The sequence below is a fragment of the Mytilus trossulus genome, chromosome 10 (assembly GCF_036588685.1).
Source record: "Mytilus trossulus isolate FHL-02 chromosome 10, PNRI_Mtr1.1.1.hap1, whole genome shotgun sequence".
Lineage (NCBI taxonomy): Eukaryota > Metazoa > Mollusca > Bivalvia > Mytilida > Mytilidae > Mytilus > Mytilus trossulus.
The window spans coordinates 69,413,619-69,436,440 of record NC_086382.1 but is presented as its reverse complement, the minus strand read 5'-3'; the positions used below and the strand labels follow the sequence as shown (position 1 = coordinate 69,436,440).

Below are 22,822 nucleotides of genomic sequence, written 5' to 3'. Positions count from 1 at the left end.
TTTGTTCCTCCCTGTTTGTTTATGTACTGTACTACCGTTGTATTGTCTGACAGAATTAGTACATGTTTGTTTTTCAAAACAGGCAGGAAATGTTTGACTGTTAGAAATACTGCTTCCAACTCCAGATTGTTTATGTGTTTGAGCAATCTCAATTGATTTGTTGACCACAGACCCTGAACAGTTTGAGTCCCTAAATGACCCCCCCAACCTGTCATCGAGGCATCTGTTGTGATTGTTACACTTGTTGCCCCTTGATATAGAGACCGCCCTTTCATAGTGTTTGCTTGGCACAACCACCATGCTAGATGAGCTTTTAGCTCTTGTGTACAAGGAATTTGATATTCCAGACTCATTTTGGAGGGTCTCCAAACTTGTAACAAGTGCATTTGAATTGGTCTCATGAACAAACGACTGTTGGGAATCAATTCTAGGCAGGATGCTATTATGCCCAGCAGTTTCAAATAATGTCTTGCTGTTATTTGACCCCTCATTAACTGAATAATTGTTATTTTTAAGTTTTTGATTCTCTCTGGAGTTGGATACACTAGTCCAAGATCTAGTCTGAATAGTCCTCCTATGTATGTTATTGTTTGAGTAGGAATTAATTCTGACTTTTCTGTGTTTATTATAAAACCTAGAGAAGTAAGGAGACTGATGGTTGTGTCTCGATTTTTTACAAGTGCAGATTTTTGTTGATCGACTAAAAGCCAATCGTCTAGGTACACTGCTAATCTTATACCTAGTTTTCTCAGATGTGCTGCTACAACTGAGACTATCTTTGTAAATACCCGAGGTGAGCTTGTTGGACCGAAACATAGTACTTTGAACTGATACACTGTTTCGTCTATTGCAAACCTTAGATATTTTCGATGTTTTGGAAAGATTGGTACATGTAAATAAGCATCTTGTAAATCGAGAGAACAAGCCCAGTCTCCTTTCTTGACTAAATTTAAAACCTTGGTCATTGTATCCATTTTGAAGTGTTGTTTCTTGAGATACTGGTTCAGTGGTCGTAAATTTATTACGGGTCTTAATTTTCCGTTTTTCTTTTCTACTAAGAAAAGTGTGCTGTAGAAACCTGTCTGAACATGTGTTTTTTGCACAATTTCTACAGCGTCTTTTTCTAATAAACTTTTTACTTCTTGTTTTAGAATTTCCAAATTTGTGACATTTACAAATGTCTTTTTGATTCCTAAAAACGGAGGTTTTTGTAAAAATTCCAGTTTGTAACCATTTTGAATTATAGCCAAAACCCATTTGTCCTTTGTAATTTCTTCCCATTTTGGGAGAAAATGAAAAAGACGACCACCTACTGGTATCTCCGGAAACAACACTATTCTCACCTTGTCATTTTCTAAAGGACTTCCCTCCTCTAGCCGGAAAGGGAGTCTTCTTGTAACCAGTATCTGGTTTGGAGAATTTTCCATCCTCTGTCTTTTTGGTGAACTTTCTAGGTCCTGTGTTGGAAGACTGTTTTGGGATAAGAAAATTCTCAGATGACTTGTCTTTGTTTTGATCTGATTTCTCTATTTTAGCCTTTTTAGCTTTACTAGAATCCTCTGTTGAAGGTGTTTTCCTTTTCCTGTCTTTTGGGAAAATATCAGGCAACAAATCATCAAGAGTTTTATCTTTGTCTTTTCTAGCTTTTAAAGCAGAAACTAAGTTATCCCCAAAAACACCTCCAGTCAGAGGCAAATCTGAAATGTCTCTAGAATCATGAAGTAGAAACATGGATGTATCAGTCATACACATTTGACGTCTCAAAATATGGTGAAACGCACCTGCTCTACCAGCTTGATCCAACTCTTTCGTGGACATAGCAAAAATGTCCCTTACTTGTTGAATAGCTTTATCAATGTTAGGCGTCTCATCAGATAATAATTCTAATAAATTACCAAGACTCTGTTGCATATACATGCAAATGACAATACCCATGAAACTTGCTTGCTGTCCTCTATATGCTATTTTCTCAAGCATTTTGTAAGGTTGGGAGCATAAATTTTTTCCTTTAGAAAAAGATGCTTTACTGCCATGTCTTTTAACTAAACAATTTCCAATGAAATCATCTAAAGTTGGTACCTGAAGGAATTTTTCTGTTTCCTCATCAACAGGAAATAGTTCTTTAGTTTCTTCAGCAAATGCTGATACTAAATTAGGTTTGAGTGCACACCAGTGACCCATTAGAACCTCTTTTTGAGAATCATCCATTGTAATGCCAATTTTTTTCTCTGTTTTCTTGGCAATGGCATCCTCACCAAAAATATCAAATAAACATTTCTTTGCCTTACTTGACAACTGTTCATCATTAGAGCCTTCATTGTCAGACTCTGTCCCTGAACCCAAAACTTCGTTTTGAACTGGTTGCAAAGACATTACATCATCACGATCATCAGCTGATTCATTATCTGAATCTCTAGACCTAAGTGTCGATCTTTGTGACTGACTTTTACTCGTCTGTCTTTGTGTCAGACTTGAACTGGACTGTCTTTGTGACAGTGAATTATCAGACGTATTTATATTGTCACCATTTGCGGTACTTGTCTGTACATGTCTAGCTGTTAGTTCACCCTTTAACAAGTCAAACATGCTATCTAACTTACTATTTAAGTTTCCGAACTTTGTGTTCCACTTATCTTCTAACTCCGAATACTTGGACCTCGACTTCCTCTTTTTCTTCGTAACTACAGACGAAGATGAAGGTGGCTTCTGCCCTTCACAAGAGGAATCCTCCAAAGTATCTTCTTCCACCGGAGAAATATCTCCGTTTCTATTTTCTTCTGCCATCTCAAACGGCAGAAATTACGAGCACGTAATACACGACTATCTTTCAAGCCGCCGAGAAAGAAAACTGATAAGTTCATGGGAAACCGGATGTAGCATAACATCTGGTTCCCGCGCGTTTTGAACTTCCGGTCGAGTCTAATACCAACGAGATTGAAATCCTAAAGTACATATGTCAGGTAAGTACCTTAATATATGATATAAAATCTGGGAAAATCTTTTTATTAAATTGACTTTTATGCAATGAGGTTCACCATCGTTTTTTTGTTGAGCTTTGAGGGGAAAATGCCAAGCCTTCAGTGAAAGATAAAGGTTATCTGAATTGAATGGCAATAGATATCACAAAGGGGCATGTTCTATGAAGAATATTTCAAATGAAAATGTGGTTGAGTTGTTGTCTCTTAGACAAATTCCCCATTTCATTTTCAATTTTATTCCATAATTAAATGCATACCTGATTAAAACAGATCTTACACAAGATGAAATCACATCTGTCACATTTACAGGTAGCTAGTCTTCTACAACATTCACGACATAACTTCTCTGCTGTAATACAATTATCATACATTTTAGATATTTTCTTTTAAGTGTTTGACTTCGATAAATTATTTAATGAATAATTCTGTAATTTTTTACTGAACCTTTATAGACTTAAAAATATTATTTTAAGGCATTGATATTAAAAACTTTTATATGTGTCTTTCCTCATGTATATATCAATCTCAGAAGGGTTGATTAGGGTAAAGAAATATGTTCATGCCATGGACTTTAGACTTTAGGCAGTTAAACCCTTGTCAAAGTGGGGTCTGATTGCCTGTATGGATTGTATAAATATTGCAGCCACATCTCATCTGATGAAATATTTGCTACTGGACATAAAGTGAACAATATAAAATAACCATGTAAATAGGCAGCCATATATCCTACCTCTTTTATCAGTCAGAGAATAATCTCTCTTGGATTGCATATTCATTCCAGCTGGTGTCAATTTACTCAGTTCTCTACAATAACAATTTATAATCTATATATATTATATAGGTACAAGTCTAACGGTATACATAAAATTAACATATTTAATGCAATACATATAAAATAAACATATTTTTAAATGCAATACATATAAAATAAACATATTTAATGCAATACATATAAAAACCAGATGCTTCGCAGGGCGTAGCTTTATACGACCGCAGAGGTTGAACCCTGAACGGTTGGGGCAAGTATGGACACAACATTCAAGCTGGATTCAGCTCTAAATTTGGATTGTGATTAAATAGTTGACACAGCATAGGTTTCTGACACAGAATGAATGTGTTCTAATGAACTTAAATTTTTTGTTTTCTCTTAGAGCAATTCACTATGCTGTTCAATATTAATCCTCTCAAAATAATGTTTGAAGGAATTTTCTTTTTATTTATGAAATTTCAAATGAGAAAAATTGAACCTTATTTTTTAATCATATCCCCCTTTCCCTTATTCCAAAACTAATCTCAATTAAAATATTCTAATGGAGTTTGCAACAATAACTACTCATTTAAATACATCATAAAATAAACTGTAAATAAAATGTAAATCAAAGCGCGAAAGCGCTGTAAAGGCAGTTAATTACAGGTTGTGTGTATTTCTAGTCCAGTTATATCATTATCTTCCATAGAACAGAGGTGGTTTGTAGAATTTAAGATTTAGAGTTCTTTTGTACCTTAGTTCACCTATACATGTATCTATAGTCTACTGTTTACAGTATATTTTCTGTGCCTCGCCATGAAATGCATTTTTAGCCATGGCCTTGTCAGTTTGCTTTAAATTTATGAGTTTGACTGTCCCTTTGGTGTCTTTCGTCCCTCTTCTTTAGACAGATAAGAACATTTCCTTTTCAATATAAATAGACTATTTTTAATTATTGATTGTATACGCATATTCTATGACTCCCATAAAAAAATAGTTCACAAAGATTGACTAGTCTCTGTACTGTGTGTATAGCAAGAACATCAAGTAACATAATGGTAAATGTACATAGTAACATGTCAACTTTTTTGATGACCATACCTGCCAACTGTCAGTATTTGCAGAGTATTTCCCCCATCGAGCTCGAGGCTCCCAAATGGAAATTTTGTAAGAGCAATTTTGTCGATTATTTAAAGAAAACAATTAATTCAACAATGGCTATAAGCTTGTTAATGCAAGAAGAAGCCAAAAACCACATTAGAATATATTTGAAGGGAATCCATGACAATCGCCCCATTAGCAAATAGCCCCACTTTTTCACTAACTCGCCCCACTTTTAAAAAAAACCTGCCCCAACCTGGATTACCAAATCGCCCCACTTGTGAACTGTGTTAAATCCTGTTAATATTACTCCTGCCAACTCGCCCCACCTACATGTAATAGAAAACGATAATATCTAGATAAATATATTATTAACCAGGAAGAATTTAGTAATGCCAGCTCGCCCCACTTATGTAAAAAGATGTTATCCCGTTGTATATAAGTTAAATTCTGTTAATATAACTCTTGCCAACTGGTCCCACCTAATGGAAATCGGTGAAATCTAGATAAATATATTATTAACCAGGATGTATTTAGTAATGCCAACTCGCCCCACGTATGGAAAAAGATGTTATCCCATTGAATATAAGTTCAATTCCTTATATTGTATTATGATACAATTAACAGGTTTCTTTTCAATTGTTATGCAAATAACTAAGCTTCAAAACTTACATTTATTCTTCAGTATATATCAATAATAGTAATTAAAATTAATTTTCGGTTTGTTTGTATTCTGTGTAGATTAGTTTTCATTAAAGTGGTGCGAGTTTTTATTTTTAATTATATATAATATATATATATATATATTAATCTAAAAATTACCGTTTTTTTTATAAGTAGGGCGAGTTGGCAGGAGTAATATTAAACAGGGTTCTCGCTAAGGCGAGTCCATGAGTCCTGGACTCAACAAAATCTGTCTGGACTCACCATTTTCAAAACTGGTGAGTCCACAAATACATCAATATTGAAATATTTTGTATAAACTGAACACAGTTACCATGACTCACCGTGGCCAAAAATGACGAGTCCCTGGACTCGCCTTCAAAAATCCTTAGTGAGAACCCTGATTTAAAATGATTTAACCAATTTCACATGTGGGGCGACTTGGCAGGAGTAATATTAAACATGATTTAACCAATTTCACATGTGGGGTGATTTGATAAATCAGTTTGTGGTGTTTTTTTTAAAAGTGGGCCGATTAGCCAGTGGGGCGACTTGTCCTGCTTTCCATTTGAAGGCCCCCTTGAAGGTTTTGTATGACTATATGAACCATCTTTCACGTAAAACCCCCATGTGCATTTTGAAAAGTTGGCAGATATGTTTCTAACTCCAGGCAAAATCTACCGGTATGAATGAAAAAGAAGTTTTCAATTAAGGCTCTGTGGCCATAACAGCTGTCTCATTAGCATTTTAACCACTTCCTATATTTGCAATTAAAACAATAGAAGAAAATTATTCAACGCAAAAACAAAACTTACTTGTAAATATGAAATTCTCTTTACGGTATGAGTTTTTCTCCTTGTTTGAGATCGTACAGTAGTACCTGTAACTGCTTATACCTATTTCTTATTCACTTTTGCTTGATAAACTCACTAAATATCATATACATTGTACCACATCTCCTTATTTTTATATGCATTCCAATAACATGAACAATTGTGATTCAATTCTATATATACCAAAGCAAAATGAACTGCACCACTTTCATTCACTAGTATGCATCTTTTGGCAAAAAACAAGACTTTGTTCTTAGATGACACAATTAATATAATATATATTTATTGATAAAAAAATAAAATTTAGTATACAACTCTTTAACGGTATAAAAAAAAGCACAGCTGTGTTATAAATTGTGAAATTTGTGCTGAAAACATAGACATTGATGGTATTTGAGTAATTCCATATGTGAAGCTCAACATTAGCTCGTCAGTTGGTGGTGGACAGTTATAGTTCCTTTCTGCAGGCTAGGATGAATGACTTTTCAGGAAAACCAATTTCACAAATCAAAACTTTCCTCTAGCATGTCTAGATTTCTCCTACAATATTCATCCAGTTTAGTTCTTTTGTTTTAATTGGACACCGTCCTGATTTTTAAATTTGCAAACCATTCAGTCTCCTGCTTGCAAATGGTGCATGAAAATAGGATGGGTATGGCAGTAGACAAGTCTCTTTAAAGTGGGTTTGTGCCCTGAAAAAAAGTTTTATAACTTAAGTTTAATTGAAACTTGTGCAACACATATACCTAAATAACTATATAACATAGAAGAGAGCATCATTCGTGTCAATGTTTTGTTCCTGTTTACATTGTCATTGATATTTTTTCAGAAAGCCTGAGGCATAGCTCATGAATTCCTGTCATTAGACATTGACATTACATCCTAAATTAACATAATTACTGCTAGAATGATTATCAGTATGATATACATACACTATCATTGTACAGCCCAAGTCTTCAGTATATATAATTGTTGCATTCATTCACTCCTGTGTTCAGTCGTTCAAAAATTTCTAAACATCAACAAATGAACTTTAATAACAACAAGAAAACACTAGAAAAGATACGTACATACAACCCGTGTTTAAGTGTATTTGAAAGAGAAATAAATCTGGTTAAACGATGTAAAAAGGAGAAATATATCTGGTTAAACGATGTATAAAGGAGGGAAAATTGTAGATATTGCATTACGATGCGTTCTACCTATATAGCACGTGGATATGTTTACATATTTAGACTTGACCCAGTATGACCCGTACCTTGTAGGTCACCGGCGTCGTTTAAACACTTGACTACAGCAGTCGTGTATAAGCTAGACAATAAAAAGCTTAAGCCTGTACTTTTGTGTGAAGTAAATGTGTTTGTTCTGTACATTTAAATTGTTTTACCTGATAGCAAGAACGTATATCTATCCGTTTCCTTCTCAATTCACTTTGTCAAATTCTTCGAGCTTCTTCAAAACATACGTATTACTGCGCCGGAAGTGAAAAAAATATGAGAAATCCTCGTAAAATAGTGCTATTTTCAATTTTGTGGAATCCATTTTGTTATATTAATTATACAAAGATAAAAAAAATTTACGATTAATTATGAATTTGCATATCATTATACGGAACGTTTATGGACTATTTTTTAAGTCGGTCATTTTGGCGGTAAATCATGTACACATACACACGTAGATTGGCTGGTACCCGATTGTAATGTTACACATCAAATATATCAAATAGCTAATACCCGGAACGTAGTACCGGGAACCAGGATAATACGTAGATAACATACATAACTAATACCGAAATTGAAAACGCTTTACGGTTTCTCGTTCATAAACCGAATTCCGCTTTGAATTATAGAAGATGCAATATTAATCATGTTCAGTCGACTTTTCATTGATATATCAACGTCTGAACTAATTAAAGAATCTTTAGATGTCAGATAACACTTGAAATTGACCCGACCTCTTTCCACACGGAATATACAAATAATGATAGTTTGTAGTCAGGTTGACTGCTTATAATGCAAAATACACACTTATAACAAGTTCTATAAACGAACAATACACACTGATCGTTTCTTTAGTCCCCAATGTAAATGAAAGAAACAAAAACCATATCATACCATAAAAAGAAGAGGAGAAATTCGAACATTTCCGGATCTATTTCTGGCCAAAAGACCCCCAGCATGGATTGCGTATGAAAAGATGAACCTCATGACTTAAAAGTCAGGCCTTAAAGCACTGCCTTTAAAAAACTGCTTGTTATCACTGAATGGTAAAGATTATTTAAATTTATCAGTTGGTAGTAAAAAGTGAATATACATTGTATATTGTATATAACAAAGATTTAAGTTGATTCTGGACAAAGAAAGATAACTCCAATTAAAAAAAATTCTTGCAATAAGATATTTCTTGCTTACTATTTTGGACAAAGAAAGATAACTCTAATTAAAAAAAAATTTGCTATTTCACAATATTGTGAAATTAGATATTTCTTGCCATTGCACAATACTGTGCAATTGAAAAGACTTGCTATTCCACAATACTTAATATAATAATTTTAGATCCTGATTTGGACCAACTTGAAAACTGGGCCCATAATCAAAAATCTAAGTACATGTTTAGATTCAGCATATCAAAGAGGCCCAAGAATTTAATTTTTGTTAAAATCAAACTTAGTTTAATTTTGGACTCTTTGGACCTTAATGTAGGCCAATTTGAAAACGGGACCAAAAATGAAGAATCTACATACACAGTTAGATTTGGCATATCAAAGAACCCCATTTATTCAATTTTTGATGAAATCAAAAAAGTTTAATTTTGGACCCCGATTTGGGCCAACTTGAAAACTGGGCCAATAATAAAAAATCTAAGTTCATTTTTAGATTCAGCATATCAAAGAACCCCAAGGATTCAATTTTTGTTAAAATCAAACTAAGTTTAATTTTGGACCCTTTGGACCTTAATGTAGACCAATTTGAAAACGGGACCAAAAGTTAAGAATCTACATACACAGTTAGATTCGGCATATCAAAGAACCCCAATTATTCAATTTTGATGAAATCAAACAAAGTTTAATTTTGGACCCTTTGGGTCCCTTTTTCCTAAACTGTTGGGACAAAAACTCCCAAAATCATTACCAACTTTCCTTTTATGGTCATTAACCTTGTGTTTAAATTTCATAGATTTCTATTTACTTATACTAACGTTATGGTGCGAAAACCATGAAAAATGCTTATTTGGGTCCCTTTTTGGCCCCTAATTCCTAAACTGTTGGGACCTAAACTCCCAAAATCAATACCAATCTTACTTTTGTGGTCATAAACATTATGTTTAAATTTCATTGATTTCTATTCACTTAAACTAAAGTTATTGTGCGAAAACCCAGAATAATGCTTATTTGGGCCCTTTTTTGGCCCCTAATTCCTAAACTGTTAACACCAAAACTCCCAAAATCAATCCCAACCTTTCTTTTGTGGTCATCAACCTTGTGTCAAAATTTCATAGATTTCTATTAACTTAAACTAAAGTTATAGTGCGAAAACCAAGAAAATGCTTATTTGGGCCCTTTTTGGCCCCTAATTCCTAAAATGTTTGGACCAAAACTCCCAAAATCAATACCAACCTTCCTTTTATGGTCATAAACCTTGTGTTAAAATTTCATAGATTTCTATTCACTTTTACTAAAGTTAGAGTGCGAAAACTAAAAGTATTCGGACGACGACGACGACGCCAACGTGATAGCAATATACAACGAAAATTTTCGGTCGTATAAAAACATATTTTTAAATGCAATACATATAAAATAAACATATTTAATGCAATACATATAAAATACTGTAAACCAACTTATTTTCATGAGTACTTTATTTCACATTTTACCCTTTGTAGTCAACTTCAATGCTATCTAATTTCATGATTTTCTAATTGACCTGATGAAACATCAAAGTTTTACATATTTGTGACAATTTATATTGACGAAATTTTTCTACTTGCGCTAGTCACGAAAACAAAATGGCTCACAAAAGTTTGTTATTCTGTATTCTGATGGCAAAATTTAAAAGAAAAGTGAAAATACAAGGATCTTACTGCACTGTAAAAAGTCTGTTATTTAATAACATTACATATATATAATATTCACAGTACCTATATAACATCAGACTTCTGATTTAGGATGATTTCTTTGAATATCACTAATAAATTGTCACGCTTACTGATTTTGATAGATATATTTATTTGTATTGCTTTTGACCAATCTGACTTACAGATTTAGATAGATATATATACATTATCTTGGCCTTATGACCAATGTGACTTGCAGATTTAGATATATATATTATCTTGGCCTTATGACCAATGTGACTTACAGATTTAGATAGATATATATTTTATCTTGGCCTTATGACCAATCTGACTTACAGATTTAGATAGATATATATATTATCTTGGCCTTATGTCACCAATGTGACTTACAGATTTAGATAGATATATATATTATCTTGGCCTTATGACCAATGTGACTTACTGATTTAGATATATATATATTATCTTGGCCTTATGCCCAATGTGACTTACAGATTTAGATATATATATATATATATTATCTTGGCCTTATGACCAACGTGACTTACAGATTTAGATATATATATATATTATCTTGGCCTTATGACCAATGTGACTTACTGATTTAGATATATATATATTATCTTGGCCTTATGCCCAATGTGACTTACTGATTTAGATATATATATATTATCTTGGCCTTATGCCCAATGTGACTTACAGATTTAGGTATATATATATATTATCTTGGCCTTATGACCAATGTGACTTACTGATTTAGATATATATATATTATCTTGGCCTTATGCCCAATGTGACTTACTGATTTAGATATATATATATTATCTTGGCCTTATGCCCAATGTGACTTACTGATTTAGATATATATATATTATCTTGGCCTTATGCCCAATGTGACTTACAGATTTAGATATATATATATATTATCTTGACCTTATGACCAATGTGACTTACTGATTTAGATATATATATATTATCTTGGCCTTATGACCAATGTGACTTACTGATTTAGATATATATATATTATCTTGGCCTTATGCCCAATGTGACTTACTGATTTAGATATATATATATATTATCTTGGCCTTATGCCCAATGTGACTTACAGATTTAGATATATATATATATATTATCCTGGCCTTATGACCAATGTGACTTACAGATTTAGGTATATATATATATTATCTTGGCCTTATGACCAATGTGACTTACTGATTTAGATATATATATATTATCTTGGCCTTATGCCCAATGTGACTTACTGATTTAGATATATATATATTATCTTGGCCTTATGCCCAATGTGACTTACAGATTTAGATATATATATATATTATCTTGGCCTTATGACCAATGTGACTTACTGATTTAGATATATATATATTATCTTGGCCTTATGACCAATGTGACTTACTGATTTAGATATATATATATATTATCTTGGCCTTATGCCCAATGTGACTTACTGATTTAGATATATATATATTATCTTGGCCTTATGCCCAATGTGACTTACAGATTTAGATATATATATATATTATCTTGGCCTTATGACCAATGTGACTTACTGATTTAGATATATATATATTATCTTGGCCTTATGACCAATGTGACTTACTGATTTAGATATATCTATATTATATTGGCCTTATGCCCAATGTGACTTACTGATTTAGATATATCTATATTATCTTGGCCTTATGCCCAATGTGACTTACTGATTTAGATATATATATATTATCTTGGCCTTATGCCCAATGTGACTTACAGATTTAGATATATATATATATATTATCTTGGCCTTATGACCAATGTGACTTGCTGATTCAGATATATATATATTATCTTGGCCTTATGACCAATCTGACTTACAGATTTAGACATGTTAGATATACATATATATTATCTTGCCCTGTCAACGTGACTTACTGATCTAAGAGGATCTTTTGGTTACACACTATCATGCCTGTTGTGTATACATCTGGCCACAGACTTTTAATTCCATCGTCACTGATAGGAGACGGAACCTGCAAAACACAGAAAATTTATAGATACAATATAAACAAGAAAAACCTTCTTCAACATGTTCAAAACCTTTAACCTGAAGCAGGACAGACAGACTAAGGAATAGAATGAAAATCATAATACCAAGTGCTGGGTGGGGCATAAAAAATACAAATAGATACAGAATGCGTTTTTTTAGATGCTTTTGTTTTACTGATGTATGGCATGAACAATGAAAACAGCACAAATTAATTGTACATACCTGACAGGTAGGACATGTAATACTTGTCTTGTTTTCTCTGGCTAGCTTGTTGAGGCATGCTGCACAAAAAGTGTGTCCACAATGAAGTAATACTGGATTTCTGTTGAATTTAGGTGCATCTGAAATGTACATGTATGTAGAAAATATTATAGTCGGACAAAAATTCTTTATGAAAAATTTTCATTCAAACATTGGGCTAGTACTTACATGTACATGTGGGTGAAAATTCTCAAAATTTCCACTTTATGATCGAAAAATCGAAAAAAAACTTCAAAAGTTTTAAAAATTTAATGTCAAAGCTGTACACATTCCTTACACTGAACGATGTCCGTTTTAAGTTTTATTTACATAAAATGGCATTTTTGACCAAAAAACTATATTAGTCTGGCTTCAATATTGATATTCTTCCATATTCTTTAAAAAAAAATGTTCACTTTTTTTTAATTCTTGTAAATTGCGTAAATTTCATCTGATTTTGACACGGTTTTCATGAAATGGAAGCACCATCGATGTTTACACTTCCATCATCCAGGTATTCAACAATGAAGAGTAACTCGTGTTTGCAATGTTTTGAGCCGGAAATGTAAAAGAGGTATTACGATTCTGGTAAAACAAGACTCATTTTCAGCTGTCTATACTGTTTGCGGCATGGAACATTCGGATTAAACCTGATAGCCCTGATACTGGCATACAAACAAACACCATTGAAGGAACATCATTTATTACATAACAGGAAATTCAGCATAATGTATATAAAATAGTACAAAGGGAGACAAGCAGTTCACCTACATTGTACCAACACATAACAGAGTTATCTCTCTTTCTATACTGCCTCTGCATTGGCTAGAGGTATAGGGGGAGGGTTGCATAAGACCTCATAAACATGTTTTACCCCGCCACAGTTTTGCGCCTGCCCCAAGTCAGGAGCCTCTGGCCTTTGTTAGTCTTGTATTATTTTTAATTTTAGTTTCTTATGTCCTATTTGGAGTTTAGTATGGCGTTCATTTTCACTAAACTACTATATTTGTTTAGGGGCCAGCTGAAGGACACCTCCGGGTGCAGGAATTTTTCACTGAATTTAAGACCTGTTGGTGACCTTCTGCTGTTGTCTGCTCTATGGTCGGGTTGTCAAAGAGCAGATTGCTCTGAGGGATAGGATTGCCATTGTTTTCATTGACACAGGTATACATGTAGCTGGATAATATTATTTTCAAAACTAATTCAACTGCACATGTAAAATGTAATATAAGTAATCTAAATAATTACAAAATAGCCAATCCCAGATTAAAGTGTATGAACAATATACTTAGGCCTATTGTGTTTTAGTTTTGTACTATCAATTTTAAGTTTACTTTCCTCAGCAGTCACTGAGACTCAGAGTGAGAGAAGGGAATTTCACTTCGTGTCTTACATGTGTCACTTATTTTCCTACGTAAATTCTAGGAGGAACCCCATTCTTAACTCTTTAAATATTTAATTTCCTTTGGGTCAGTGATCAGGACTCCTTTCTGAACACATTCCTTGGTTTAAATTATGATCGTTTTTAATATATTAACACGACAATTATCAACGGAACAAGTTAATTTTTTTCAGCGTCTTGTTTTGATTTAGAATTCACGGAAGTTACTTCCGGAAGGGAGACAACTGGAAACGATAATATGGAAGACTCCATTTCGCCTGAAGGGGTGTTGTAGTTACTTTTACGATGTGGACTACATTTATTTTAATTCAAATGATGCATATTATGATTTAGAATTATACAACAACAATAACCCTCAATAGCAGACAAACATAGAAAGGATCCAATGAGTTATAAATTAATCAATCAATGTCAATTGAGAGGGGAATCCAGAGCAACCATTCAATCTAATACCCCTTGAAGTCAAGAAAACTATATGCATGCACATAATTTCCTAAACAAACCCTGGAGCAAGAACGTACATAAATTAAACGACCTAGATGGTTCTCTATTTCTTTATGAAATTACATTATCAAATATCAGTTTTATAACAAAACTCCACTTCAGTTCTTATATGACTGAAATAGATTGATCAGAATTTAGAGAACTCTCGCATTTTAATCACAACTGCGGAATTCCCTCTGACCTGTTTCTAAATTTATAAAAACACTAAATATAAATACTGCTGAACTCTGATTTTTCTGTGTTGTTAAAATCCAGCATATAAGTCAAAGGAAATTATTTCTAATCAAACATGAAGATTATGAAAAGAACATTTTTTTGTTGTTTAAGTTTAATCCATTTGTTTGTTTTTACCTTTAAAACCCAGAATTTCCATGAATTCATAAGAATTTGAGATGTTCCTTAATGATTAGAATAAAACAGTTGACGTGAGGGAATGGCCCCTGAGCCAATCGTATTTATATAAGTCTACAGCTAGATTGCTTGAAAGCAATCGTATCCCAAAAACGAAATCCCCAGGTCCCGAAATTCAAATAAAGAATTCCTAAAACCTGAAAGGGTCCATCCTGAAATCCCCAGCTTAAAATTACCTGACCCCGGGGTCCCTATAAAGGTCCTATCTCCCCTCTTGAATGTATGTATGTATATATTATGTACTGGTAAATTCCTCCAATACCCCAAGCATGTCGAGAGCTGCGAGGGTACAGTGGAATCCATGTACACTTCCTATTGGGATTAAGGAGATTTGTCACTAATGTATTTACAATACTTACAAGGACAGTCCCCAACCCAACTATTATTATGGTGGAGGAAGTTGAAGTACTCTGAGAACCACCGGGCTGCTCAGCAGGAACAGACCAACATGACCAACCCAAGAGTTATTAGCCAATTGCTCTCATGGTCAAAGTAGCACAGGACTTTGACTAAAAGATCAATCTGCTGATATCTTTTCTTTGTCCTTGTTAATGTTGAACATTATAAATAACCGAGGTCCCCAAACTACCCTAGTAGTTTAAAATCCGGTCTGGGTACCAGAGATGTGTGTGAGAGGGTGAAAATAACCCTTCTGTCAGATGTACTGATATGTTTAGCAACCCTAGTGAGAATCAAACTTTTTACCTTAGCACTGTAGTGTAACCATCAGTCTTAACCACTAGACCACAAAGTCACGTTAATATGATATTGAAGTAACTTAGGCTGTCAGTTTTCAAATATGAATTGTACATGTAACATTAGTCATCTGACATGGTAATTCCTTGGCCTTTTAACTTAACTATGCACTTTGGGTTTGGCTCATTCAGTGATCTTTAGTTATTGAGTTTAATGACATTTGGTATCTTGTGGATAGTTGTCTATATAGTAATAGGCAATTTCACCATTTGATAAATAAAGCAAACCAGGAACAAACAAGAAAAATATTAGCCGCTGCTTTGTTTCCAGTTGTTTTTAGGGGGTCATTAGCAAGCACTATCCGGTTTCAGAAGTACCAACAACAGAATCATATCTTTGTTCTATGTCCTGGTTTACTGAGCATTTCACCATTTGTAACTGAACAATAATAAACAGCAAAATCCCTCCCCCTTTTTTCATGTCTTCACCGCCAAAGAGCCGATTTCGTTAATGTCATGTTATGCATTTATTACCTTTGGTTGAATAAAAGCTACAGCACTTCGGACAAGATGGACACTTTTGCATAATTGCTCCTGTTGTCCGCAGAAAAGATGCAAAGGCCGTCGTGCATGCACGCTCCGAAATCTCGCAACGAACGAGATGATCAAATATATTTGGCGGGAAATATTGACTTTCTACTTTCGTTTTGTCCTCAACACATTTATACATAAATGATCTTAAATAATATGGTCGACTTTTTCAATCCATTTGGTGTAGGATGAACAGCTGAGCTATTTTTTACCCATTCGTAAATTCAGAACCATTTTGTAAAATTGGACTTTAATAACCAGCTGTCAGTAATTTTTACTGTAACCTAAAATTGCCTTTAATTTTGTCACATGATCTCAGTGACACCTTCTTCTTCTTGTTAAAAAAAGTTTCTAGCGATCCTTCAATTATTAAGGATTATTCGCCGGGCGTCGACTATAAAATTTATAATTTACACTAGCAAGAAAAAAAATCCAAAAAAAATCGAAGTAAAATTGAGAATGGTTCCAATGGGGAATGTGTCAAAGAGACAACAACCCGACCAAATAAAAAAACAACAGCAGAAGGTCACCGGTATGTAAATTTCATAAACAAATTTTGATAAAACCGATAATACATTTGATAACAAAATAGTCAGTGATAGAATATAGGGATGAAAGCAGATTCTGAGATCCTTCTATTGAAATCCATCTATTGTACTGCATGCTACTTTTTGTTGTGGCAGATAGTTTCAATTTATATAACTTCGTGGATAAAATGAATATTTATCACTGTCTTTAGATGTTTGTATTTGCCTAAGTGAGAGTGGATTGCTTTGTCTGGTTCTATTGTCTAGTGGGATCAAAAGGTTATTTGTAGGCCAGGACTGCAACAATTTCATGAATAATTTTGTAAAAGAAAACAAGTCTGTATCGTAAACGCCTAATTTCGAATGGGCACCAATTTAGGTCTGTCATCATTTCAGTAACTGAACAGGTGTTATGGAAGCGGTTGCATGATAAGTGGGCTGCTCTTCTCTGAGCTTTTTTAATTTGTGAAATTTGCTGTTTTTGAGGTGGATCCCAGATTGTTGAGCAGTACTTTGATTTTGGTCGGACAAGAGCTTTATATGCATGCGCTTTAACTTTTGGTGAGGCTAATTATAGGTTTCTACGAATAAATCCAAGGGACTGATTTGAGAGTGATTATGTAATTTATAAGTGAAGTCTAAAGGTTTGCGTTTTTGAGTTACACTGAGAATGTTGATCCAACCTGCCTATCGCTTCTATCTGCAAACAATCTTAATATACTAGTATGTTCAATATATTCTAGCTGCCAAATCGTTGATAAAGACTTTTTTTTTAATGGACCAAGTACTATGCCTTGGGGTACCCCAGATGTTACAGGCATTGTATTTGATGTTTCACCTTCAAGTACTACTGTCTGTGTTCTGTTTGTTAAGAAATCTTGAATCCAATGATATGCGTTGCAATTTATACCGTAGAAGCCAATTTTATACATGAGGTGGTGTTGTGAAACTTTATCAAATGCTTTTGCAAAATCCATTATTATGATGTCTATTTGAATGTTTTCATTATTTGAGTTTGCAAGATCTGGAATAAATGATATTAGCCGAGTTTCACAGGAGTGGGAGGATCGAAACCATGTTGTAAGTAATATACTAGTAGTATTTTATTTCCCCAGATGTTTCATTATACTACTAGCTACAACATGTTCTAATAGTTTGCAGCACTGAGATGCAAGCCAATTATATTGGACGATAGTTTATAGGATCGTGTTTGTCGCCTTTTTTTAATGCTGGACATACACTTGCGTGACGCCAGTCGTCTGGGATCTTTCTAGAGTTCAATGATGTTTGAAATATGATTGATAAGATTAGAGTGAGAGGTGATTTACACTCTTTTAAACTTTTTCCATGAATGCGATCAGACCCAGCTGCTTTGCTGATATTGATATTATTTAGAAGTTTTTTCTATACCCTGTTGTTGTATTATAATATCAGGCATCTGTGGATGTTTACTGACGCTTTTGTCATAGGGTTGTTTCATTGGCGCTCATACCATCTTAAATATATGAATCATGACTATCTTGTCGCAATGACCAACTAGCGTTTCTTTATTTTTATTTTAATTACCTTCTTGTCCCTTGTCATAATCAAGTGACATATATACTGTTTTGATTTGATTTATATAGTAAAGTTCTTGTATTTTATTTTATTCTTTGCACACCTCATTTTTATTGTGCTTCTTTCCTTGTCCATTGATGTCATTAGCACTATCTTTTATTGTTGGTATTTCTTAGAACTTATAAATCTTTCTATATTTGAATTTTCAATCTTGTTTTATTAAAATAATTCATGAAAACATTTGAATGACCTTTTTATATATTACTTCCACGATTGTTATTTGAACATGAAATAGTCACTCTTAGTGCAAGTTAAGATATTTCCTTTTGGACATTTTCTGTATAATTAACTTTCTGAAATAAATTCAAAATCTTCCTGCTAGAGCCTCCAACGATGGAGTGTATCTACTTCTAGGTCAACTACTTGTCACTGCACTTTAAGGCTCATTAAAAATAAGTTCTGATAACGTTTGGTACCCTAGCGGGAAGCGACTCTGTTGAACATGATCATGCTTAACGTCAACTGTTTACAAAAAAAAGGAAAAAGAGTGAAAAGGCTGGTTTATCATGTTTATTAGGACCTGAGACTACTATAACACATATACATGTATATATAGTAGTCTCAGTTAGGACTGATAACATTTTGAAGTCAAACATTATAATTTACCGTATGGCTCAGGGGTTTTACTGGGGCCCTCGTGACACTAGCAAGTGTGAAAAAGGTCAGACATCAGAGAAATCTCGGACTTATAGTCACAGACGCTCAAAAAATTGATTTGGTAATTTAACTATAGAAATGTATCTGCATACAGTATTCACAGGTCAAAACCAAGAGAACAAAACATATGTATATATATTATTAACTATGTATTTGCATTCAGGCATCACAGATCAAAATTCGTTCATTGTGTGTTAATTTGCATTTGTGTTTTTTTTTTTAAATTAGGTTAAGCCTTCTTATTGATATTCTATAGTGTGTCTTTCTATGTTGTAATGTTAAACTATTGTTTTAGAAAAGGGAGAAGGTTTGGTACCATTAAAACTGTTAATCCTGCTGCAAATGTTTGCACCAATCCTAAGTCAGGAATCTGATGTACAGTAGTTGTCGTTTAAAATTGTTTATGTAATTTATACGTGTTTCTCGTTACTAGTTTTTATATATATTAGACAGTTGGTTTTCCCGTTTGAATAGTTTTACACTAGTAATTTGTGGAGCCCTTTATAGCTTTCTGTTCGGTGTGAGCCAAGGCTCCGTGTTGAAGGTCGTACCTTGACCTATAATTGTTACCTTAAATAAATTGTGACTTGGATGGAGAGTTGTCTCATTAGCACTCATACCACATCTTCGTATATCTACTTAATGGACTCAATAACTGAACGTCGTTATGCAAATATCACGTCACTGTTTGTCGTCATGGCGTTTGCTTCAATAAGTAAGTAAGGTCTTGGTATAATGCCTACATCAAGCCAGGCTATGATTTTACGTAATATAGAATCAAAATACCATATACCATTGAGTTCTTATAGAGCAGGATCCGCTTCTTGTTTTACGAAGCCTGCAGAGGTGAACAATGTAGATATCAATGAATTATTTGACAAAGCTTGTGCATCTGAGGACGTTAAATACTTGGAAGCATACATGCACGGCAACGAAAATGAAATACGTACAAAGATGAGCAAGATTTTAAAGTTGAAAGGTTTTAAATCAATTTTATCCTACAACCCGCTTATAGATAGCTTTCAATGGAAATTCTATAAAGAAACTGCCGACAGAGTCAGGCCGAAAACTGGATGTTTAGTCCATAGGAGTGAGAATGAAAATGGCGAACTTTATAGACCAAAGTCGGCAGCTGTGGGAATGCACGGAAGACAGGTTTCATTTACAGATGACGTTAAGACAGCTTCCGAGTATAAGCTACCTGAAAACATTCGGTCGTTAGGGTTTCGGGATCCTTTCAGAGAAAAAGAAGCTAGAGCTAAGCCATCAGCCACCCTGTTTAAAAAGAATGCATCAGAGATCGAAGATAAAAGTGAAACTCTCGTTACATCTACAAATATAGAAGTCAGTGAGGTCAGCGAGGTTAATGAGCCAGATATAGATCTACTTAAAAGGTAACATATTCACTATGATACAGTAGACAAACCATAAACTGATAATTTGATGGCTTTTGTTTAATCCAAAAACTCGTCAAGGCTTGTGACGATTATAAGCTTGACCTATGAAAAGTCGTTAGTCATACATGTATTATGATTAGATATTCACCAGCCATGCGCTATTATACAAAAAGGTCACATATTCACTATGATACATCATTTACAGTAAACAAACTATGACTTGACGGAAAATATAGCTTTGTATCACGAGCAACACTGCTTACACTTCTCGAGCACCTGAGATCACCCCTTGTTTTTGGTAGGGTTCGTGTTGCTCAGTTTTTAGTTTTCTATGTTGTTTCTTGTGTAGTATTATTTGTCAGTTTATTTTCGATTTATGAGTTCCTCTTATATCTTTAGCCCCTCTTTTAATGACCTTTATTTATTATTTATTCCAAACTCGCCGAGACTCGGGAAGATGAAAAGCTTGTAATATGATTGACTTTTAAATTCTTGGGGAAAACAAATCACCAAAAAATATAGCGCATGGCTATTATTAAAAAAATAATGTATCAATTCTCGATGGGACATTGCGACCATCTAGTGTAAATGAAATTTAATTATAAATAATTGTACGGGACAGTCAACATATTTTTTATCAGAAATATATGAATATTTGTATTAGGCAGTGAAACAAAAAATATAAATGATAAAGGGTATGAAAACATTATTCGGAAACATTTTACTTTCAGTTAATTATATATTCAGTCAACATATTGCAACTGTAGACAATTTGGATACAATTTGAAATCCCCCCAAATTAATGTCATAAAAACGATTTCTGGTGAATATATTGATTATGGTATGGAAATTATTGAACAAATGAATTTATGTATATACTTAACTAAGGCTGCTGTTTGCACTTTTACCTTTATTCCAAATCCATAACGTATAATAATCGTTAAAAACATTTCATTTTGTGGTGCATGGTTTCAAATTTGCTGGATGCTAATTAACTTCATCTGGTTTTTGTTGTCAAAGTCAATCGAATTTGATACCTTAAAAAATAAACATTAAATGTAGGAGCACATGAAAACTAAGCGTGATGTTTATTTTTCTTTCTTTCTAATTTGTTTGGTCTATTTAAAAGAAATTGTTACACCAACAGTTTTCGAAAACAAATATTACAACATAGTTAAATTCTACATTAACTGTATTTATAAAAGTAAAATTACCACGGCTACGCACATTTCACACACGTTTTCATGCCCCACCTACGATAGTAAAGGGGCATTATGTTTTCTGGTCTGTGCGTCCGTCCGTCCTTCCGTCTGTCCGTCCGTTCGTTCGTTCAGATTAAAGTTTTTGGTCAAGGTAGTTTTTGATGAAGTTGAAGTCCAATCAACTTCAAACTTAGTACACATGTTCCTTATGATATGATCTTTTTAATTTAATTGCCAGATTAGACTTTTGACCCCAATTTCACGGTCCACTGAACATAGAAAATGATAGTGCAAGTTTCAGGTTAAAGTTTTTAGTCAAGGTAGCTTTTGATTTAGTTGAAGTCCAATCAACTTGAAACTTTGTACACATGTTCCTTAGGTTATGATCTTTCTAATTTAAATGCCAAATTATATTTTTTATCCCAATTTCACGGTCCACTGAACATAGAAAATGATAATGGGAGTGGGCATCCGTGTACTATGGACACATTCTTGTTTAAAATATTTTTTGGTGCTAGGCTCTACTTGTACTTTACTATCATATTTCAATTTTATAAGATCGACGGGTGCCAATATGGATGTTGAAGAATCGCCAGCTCTGCCCCAAAAATGGGATACTAGTAAATATGAAGATAGATGCTACCCGGCTACACATACACTCAAAATACCTCCAGAAAAACATCCTCTAGTGGTGTGCTTCAGTCTACCAGAAAATGAAAAGTATTCTCACAAAGAGGTAAAAGATATGCTGGTGAACGAATTCAATTGTGATATCACAAAACTACAGTTTGACCCATTGTCTGTACGTGCTGGCGATACTGTTGTGAGAAACAGATGGTTGGTGGAAGTTTCAAGCAAGTTGGAAGCAGATCACATGGTTCGTGCTGGATTCAGACTTGATGATGTCCAAATTGTCATAAAATCCTTAGATGAGATAACAAGCAGAGAACACCAGACGTATTTGTATTTAGAAAAGATAAGAGGCGAGAAAAGAGACTTGAAATTACCGATTTCTATGAAAAAAGCGAAATCTGCACCCAAAATTATGAAGACAGTAAAAGTAAATTAAAAAATAAAATAAATATATTCATTGCATTTATTGTCGTGTACAATTTGTCAAAGTGACACACTCATCATT

The 22,822-nt window shown here is 33.7% G+C and overlaps 2 protein-coding genes across 3 annotated transcripts in view; one reads left to right on the top strand and one right to left on the bottom strand.

Annotated features, from left to right (window-relative positions):
* Positions 1 to 16,358, bottom strand: part of LOC134688428 (RING finger protein 17-like) — a 69,495-nt gene extending 53,137 nt beyond the window's left edge. The window contains exons 1-5 of one of the 2 annotated variants that reach the window (XM_063549134.1): positions 16,228 to 16,358; positions 12,664 to 12,782; positions 12,327 to 12,424; positions 3,709 to 3,782; positions 3,236 to 3,327 (exon numbers count right to left, since the gene is read on the bottom strand). In XM_063549134.1, coding sequence (XP_063405204.1) covers positions 3,236 to 3,327; positions 3,709 to 3,782; positions 12,327 to 12,424; positions 12,664 to 12,782; positions 16,228 to 16,279 — 435 coding nt within the window. In that variant the 5' untranslated portion in view covers positions 16,280 to 16,358. The remainder of the gene's footprint in view (positions 1 to 3,235; positions 3,328 to 3,708; positions 3,783 to 12,326; positions 12,425 to 12,663; positions 12,783 to 16,227) is intronic. The other variant, XM_063549135.1, reaches the window with a different exon arrangement.
* A 3,397-nt stretch (positions 16,359 to 19,755) lies between these two features.
* On the top strand, positions 19,756 to 22,779 carry LOC134688427 (uncharacterized). The gene is made up of 2 exons (XM_063549133.1): positions 19,756 to 20,479; positions 22,243 to 22,779. The coding sequence occupies exons 1-2, from the start codon at positions 19,821 to 19,823 to the stop codon at positions 22,751 to 22,753; spliced, it is 1,170 nt and encodes a 389-aa protein (XP_063405203.1). The 5' UTR covers positions 19,756 to 19,820; the 3' UTR covers positions 22,754 to 22,779.
* The last annotated feature ends 43 nt before the right edge of the window (positions 22,780 to 22,822 follow it).

Bases quoted from the DNA above. Each gene is read 5' to 3' on its own strand.
- LOC134688427 (XM_063549133.1), top strand. From the start codon at position 19,821: ATGCCTACATCAAGCCAGGCTATGATTTTACGTAATATAGAATCAAAA. The intron at 20,480-22,242 runs GTAACATATTCA...CAATTTTATAAG, and splicing joins GATATAGATCTACTTAAAAG to ATCGACGGGTGCCAATATGG.